General features: G+C 38.3%; 1 protein-coding gene across 1 annotated transcript; it reads left to right on the top strand.

The window, feature by feature from the left end:
* Positions 1 to 1327: 1327 nt before the first annotated feature.
* LOC139713772 (putative serine/threonine-protein kinase PRKY) lies at positions 1328 to 4760 on the top strand (the record flags this gene model as incomplete). The annotated part of the gene is made up of 3 exons (XM_071625475.1): positions 1328 to 1422; positions 2992 to 3258; positions 4641 to 4760. Coding segments are annotated over exons 1-3 (482 nt in total), but the record flags the coding sequence as incomplete, so codon positions are not given.
* Between the last annotated feature and the right edge of the window lie 1870 nt (positions 4761 to 6630).

The following is a 6630-nucleotide window of genomic DNA, read 5'->3' as shown; positions in this document are numbered from 1 at the left end:
ACAAGCTATTTTATAGTAGTCTTCATATCCAGCGATCCCAGAATTAAAACTTCAAAAATCATAACTTTTGAATAGATTGTCCGATTTTACTCAAATTTTCACTGTATGTGTTCTACTAATATTGCTGCAGTCTCTCAATCGACATTTTTATGAAAGTGGACTTGTCCTTTAAAGAGTTGAGGATGGTAAGGCTTTGTTTCTGTATGTAATTTCATCTAAAAAATTCCTACCAACTTTACATAAGGACAACATTAGAGTGACCTTTCATGGGTTGATGCTTTGTTGTAAAACAATACATCACTAGTTTCTGGAGAAAGCTCCTTGGGTTATGATAATACATTTTTTTTTCATGAAGAGCTGTGGTGCTGTGATGACCCTCATTAAGGATATGGAAAGTGAAATAGAGACCATTATTACTATCATTTTTCATTAAAAAATCTTTCCGGGTGATCCATCTTGGTTACTGAAACTCATGCTCCAGTAGGGTACTGCCACACTCTTGGGTGTGGGTTTTGTCAGCAGGTGCTCTTAATAGCTCAGACTTTAAAGGAGGGCATCAAGCAGAGGAAGATTTATATCGCATGAAAGCAGCAACACAAACAAGCGATAAATCAATGAAAGTTTGAACTAAGATCAGAGAGGTATTAAAAAAAAGATTTGATCACCCATACATGCAGTAACTCTCCGATATGTTTGCACAATTAAAAGAAAAAAAAAATTAGAAAGGTGGATGTTTTGGTCAATGATTTAGCATGTGTCTTGATTTTTTTCTCCAAACACTTCTTCCAGTCTGTTTGTGTAATGACCCTTTTTAGTAAAATTGAGTCAGATATGAAGTGGAGTTGCAAAATCTTTGTGTAAGTGTACATCTGTGCTTGCAGCCTCTTCAAATTTGAGGTTAACCTGTTGAAGACTCGTCCTGAGTTTACGTGGGGAAGTGTGTGGTATGGGAAATCTGTGTTATAGCAAAAGTAGCTCATGCTATTGCCACTATGCCTCCTAGCAATAGTAACAAACCTTTATAAATAGAAGATAATTATTTAGGCCTTGTAATAAATGGGAATGGAAGGAACCCAGTTGTCGGTTGGAAATACTCGTCTTCAATTTTATACGCTAGTGTGAAAGCAAGATATTCATGATCTGCTGCTTTTATTGGAAGATCTTGTCATGAGTGTCATATATTGTGACGATGAAGATGCAACAGCAAATTGCCAACATTTTTCTTCCAGTGCAGAAATTGTATGCTTCCAATATACCTTTACCAGTATAGACCTTCCAAGGACCTTAAGAGCATCTATAGGTATTTTCAATATCTACATTAAGTATGATGCCAACCACAGCGCCAAAGTACTGCAGTCTTCCCACCGCAGCGGGTACTGGATTCCAGATGCCGGTCCAGGGGGATGAAGGGAGACTGATTCAGTGGATGGTAGTGTCGTCACGAGGGCTTTTTGTCTAGCAGGAGGGGTCCCATTCTTCCGCAAGGGATATGGCCAACTCGGATCAGTGACCCAAATGTCAGCCACTAATGTAGCCAGTTGTTAATGTCGGCATGTTGTCCGAGTGGCAGCGCGCTATGCTGCTAATTAAACTGACATTTAATATTAAGGCCCTTGCAGGATTTCCCCTTCCCCCTCTGAATGGGGACATATCTGAGATTCGTGGAGGGGAGGTCAGTGAGAGGGTGGAGAGATTGAGGACGTGATGGCATGAGCAGTACCGAGCATCTCTCATCAATCTTAGATTAGCACATGACCTGAGAAAGTTGTTATTAAGCTTCATAGAATGAGCTGTGAAAGTTGTTATTAAGCTGTGAAACTGGAGGGGTATTATGATACAGAAGATTCCCACAATGGGGTGGTGGTGGATCCAGGTGGGGGCACACCGGGCAACTTTACTTTTTCATAAAACAAAAGAAATGATTTCTTTACAAATGGGGGGCACATATGCCCCCTTTAAATTTGTAAAGACGCCCTCCTTTACGGAGTTCCTGGATCTACCCATGATGGAGTGTACTTCCGAGTCCCCCCCCCCCCTTCCCATATTTCAACGTTGTGATTTGATAACTTCTATGAGCTTGTCGAGGAAAGTCAACATCCTCCGAGCATTTAGATCTTTTAAATCTATAGAATGAGAAAGAGAAGTAATTGTGAAATCAAATTCAGATATTGTAGAGGTAGTTTTTGCCATTTGTGTGATAATGTAACTCACCCATTGGCCTAAATCCTACTTCAAAATGCTGATTATGGAAGCACAAGTCATGAATATAAAGTTACTTGTGTTGACACTGTCAGTGATGATAGTTTTCAGATTACCTGTGAGTGCAAAATTAATATATTTTTGATGTTTTCTAAATATCTGCGTAGTATTTGGATTGCAGCAACAAGCATGCATGCATTCTGGAAACCAGGATGTTTAGGACACCTTTGTATCATCATGAGGGCTTTTGTTCTGGATTCTAAAACAATGTATTTTTCCAGAAATCATCAAAAAATTGACATATTGATATAGTTCTCACCTCTGTCACAAGCATGCATGCATTCTGGAAACCAGGATGTTTAGGACACCTTTGTATCATCATGAGGGCTTTTGTTCTGGATTCTAAAAAAAATTTATTTTTTCAGAAATCATCAAAAAATTGACGTATTGATATAGTTCTCACCTCTGTCACAAGCATGCATGCATTCTGCAAACCAGGATGTTTGTGACACCTTTGTATGATCATGATGACTTTTGTTCTTAAATCTAAAAAATGTATTTTTCAGAAAAATCATCAAAAAATTATGTATTGATATAGTTCTCACCTCTGTCACAAACATGCATGCTTTCTAGAAACTATGACCTTGAGGGTTTTTGTTCTGAAATCTAAGAAAAAAGGTATTTCTTCAAAAATAAAGGTATTTCTTCAAAAATCATCAAAGTAATATGCTCTTTTCTACATTTGACTCATTGTATACACATTCTCACCTCTGTCTTATCTTTTCTTCCCAGGCACTGGACATACCACAACGACACGTTCCTTTACATGTTACTGGAATATGCGTGCGGCGGCGAACTCTTCACGTACTTGCGCAATAGCGGCCATTTCAAGGACGAAACCAGCCGATTTTATGCCATGGAAATCATTTCTGCAATAGACTATCTACACAAGGAAAACATTGTTTACAGGGACTTAAAACCAGAAAATATACTCTTGGACCTCGAGGGGCATGTGAAGCTCACTGATTTTGGTTTTGCCAAGAAGCTGGTTGATAACAGGTGAGTAGGGATTTTATCATTGTTATCATTATTATTATTTTTTTATCATTATTATTATCATTATTATTATTATTGTCATTATTGTTATTATCATTATTATCATAATTATTATTATAATTGTTATTATTATTATGATATTATATTATATTCAGCCAAATGAAAATGACAACAGTTAACATAACATACAATCACATGGAATGACTCAGTTGACGTATAGCATCTTTTATGTATAGAAAATATGTTTTGCCTTACATTATGCAGACATGTTTGCCTGTTTGTGTTCAGAATACCATAATCAAAGCATTTGGTGCAAATATCGTCAGCTGAGAAGCAGAAGGGCGCTACCGCGTTTTGAGTTTTGAGCGTAAATAGAAATGAAACAATCAATTTTCATGAAATAACAAGTTTATTCAATCAAGAGTGGGTAGATATATGAGCATTGTTCCAAATATTGGGTAAAATAGTGCAACTTGTGGTTTTAATCTTTTACATTTTACTGATTATGAAAATAGTTTAAATTTGACACCATCATGTCAAGGAGATTGAGCTCTACAACATAATACCACCCCCCCCCCCCCATTGTGATGAAGCCCTTCTTGTTCTCAGCCAACAATATCTTTGTATTCTTGTTCGCTATGCTGCTGCGTTGACAAAAATTTGCAAATATCATTTGAATAAACGACTAGGGTATAGTGAGACGAGGAAATCATAGTCAGGTGTTTATAATGGCCGATTATGAGACATTAGAGGTGATTTAGTGACTGCTGACTGTGATTATAGTGATACTGGTAGCTTTGCTCTTTTCATTGACATAGTGATCTGAAGCCATTACGGCTCTCATGCACTGAGCAAAAAACAAAAAAAAACAAAAAAAACCCCCCAAAAAACAATGCGTAGCTTTCACTTTGGCTGAAAGTCTTGATATGTGGTATATCTATGAGGATGAAATATAACGTGATCTAATTTCATACTAAAGTGCTCATAAAAAGGAGAAGGAAGCATTTCGGAAAACAAGAAACATTGCACAAAAATTATCCGTCTGGTAGAATTGCTAACATTTGTCATTCAATATCAGCAGCTTCATGTTTTGTGGAGAGTCCAAAAGCTGCTGTGTATGTGTATCTGTTTCTGTAGATATTCAGGTGGCAAACTGTATGATAATTATCCTTTTATATTTATTTCTTTCATTATTTGACAAATATGTGCATTTAGAGGAAAATGAAGATGATTCCAGGGATGGCTTCCTAGTTAAACATTTCTGGCACTGATGCCCTTTAATGCCGCAAAATAAACTTTGGCAAAGTGGGCGCACATAATGGAATCATCATTTGTCTCTTTCCTCTCTCGCTATCGCTGCCATCTCTCTCTCTCTCCCCAAACAGGACGTGGACGTTATGTGGGACGCCGGAGTACTTAGCGCCAGAGATCATCCAGAGCAAAGGTCACGGGAAAGCCGTGGACTGGTGGGCTCTTGGTATCCTCATCTATGAGATGCTGGCGGGGTAAGTAAGGGTGGCTGGGGTCCATCAGGAAGATGTCAGGCAAGCCGTAAAATGCTAGGGATGTATTCAAGATTGCTCGTTCACGCTCCTCTCTTCTTTCCACTTTGATTTTTTTTTTAAAGTTGGTATCTTTGAGGATGTATTAAAAAGCCCTGCATGAAAGGGAAACTTTGGGTCTGCTCATGAATTGGAGTATGCAAAGCATACAGGCACTTCCTTTGGCATTCAATGCATATTGCTATTAGTATAGACAAGAACTTTCATGTGCACTTTTAATAATTTCGTGAATCTTGGCTCGCAAAAATTCACGAAATTAGAATGCACACAAAAATTTCTGGTTTTACAATATTCATCGTAATGGATAGCAGTATGGAAAGCTGCATTGTCAAATAATGTCAGGCAAGGTAGAATTTTACCATCTTTCCCTTGTCTCTTTCTCGCTCACCTAGCAACAAAGGCAGTTCCCTTAAAGTATTTCACCCTTAGATACTGGGCAGAAATCATCTTTGGTAACAAATCCAGGTGCAGGTTTTCCCATAATTGATGAATGATACTCTACTTCTATCTGTCTTGTCATATGTCTCGTCAGCATTGCAGGAGAGGATAAGATATAGGGTTGTTAGATTGACATCACAAAATGTAATCCAAGGTCTGTAAATAACTAACACTAGGCAAAAATTAATATGATTGCGAGAAAATCCCCCAAACTTTTCTACCAAGCCAGATATGATGAAATGATGATGATGATGAAACAGCATTCATATAGCGCCATTTATATGTTGAAACATTCAAAGGCGCCCAGCTCCCAAAAAGTGCCACACATCATTCACAAAGTTGCCGGAAAAGATGAGTCTTCAGTGCAGACTTGAATGTATTGAGACTGCTGCAATTCCGAAGCTGAACTGGTAGCGAGTTCCACAGACGTGGTGCAACAGAAGATATGTCACTATGGGTTAGCTTTGTTGTGCTTTATTCATTTGATTGGAGTATCTCAGCAGATAAAAGTTACACAAACTTTTTGAAATTGCAGAAAACGGAAAAGAGTTGTATGGCTATTCTTGCCGATGTCTTCAACAGACCAGCCAAGTCAGTTGGTGCTAGTGATGATGATTATCATAATTTTTATAAGATAATCATGTCTATAATTTCATTTTTCTTCACTCTGTTCTCTTTTTGGAAGCCTAGACTGCTGTTTTGATTTTGCACAGTACCTATTTTCACATGAATGTCAGGGCTACAAATGTAAGCCAAGTTTTTCAGTGTTTTCTTCTCTTCCAGCATATAATGGCTTCATGCATTGTTAGCAGTTACCATGGTAGTTGAATGGATGCAGCTCAAAGGTTGATATGCGACAGTGAGGAATTTGTTTTGGAATGGGGAAAGGGCGGAGAAGCCGTCCGAGCGTGGGGTATGACTGGCTTGGCCCCTCATCAGTGTGGGATGATAAATCAACTTCGTCCTGTTGCACGCATCCTCCCACCAAAATACTCCAAACATTTATACTGGGGTCGTGCCTCCGAATAGCGACCAGAGGCATCACCTCTCTGATCACCAGATCGAGGTTAACTCCTCGAGTGCCAGTTGAATGAGGGCAAGGCTGGTGGTGTGAGTGCACTTATTTTGCACATTTCACAGATACACAAGATTGCTGTTATCACCTAGATTGGCTTGCAAATACTTACCTCTTCTTTTAAAGTACATTTCAACCTTATACATCAACAAAGTAGAAAAAGTAAGATGCAAAAATCCCAATACCTTCAGTGCACATCACTAAATGTGAAAACAAATTATTACACAAAAAGATGATGCCATACTGCCTGGAGCTAAGGTTAGTTGGATAAAGTGCATATAAAATGTTTCTCTCCCCTCT

This window comes from Diadema antillarum, unplaced genomic scaffold, assembly GCF_040938485.1.
Source record: "Diadema antillarum isolate AM-2024a unplaced genomic scaffold, OU_Dant_1.0 seq00002062_RagTag, whole genome shotgun sequence".
Lineage (NCBI taxonomy): Eukaryota > Metazoa > Echinodermata > Echinoidea > Diadematoida > Diadematidae > Diadema > Diadema antillarum.
This window is presented reverse-complemented; position numbering and strand designations above follow the sequence as displayed.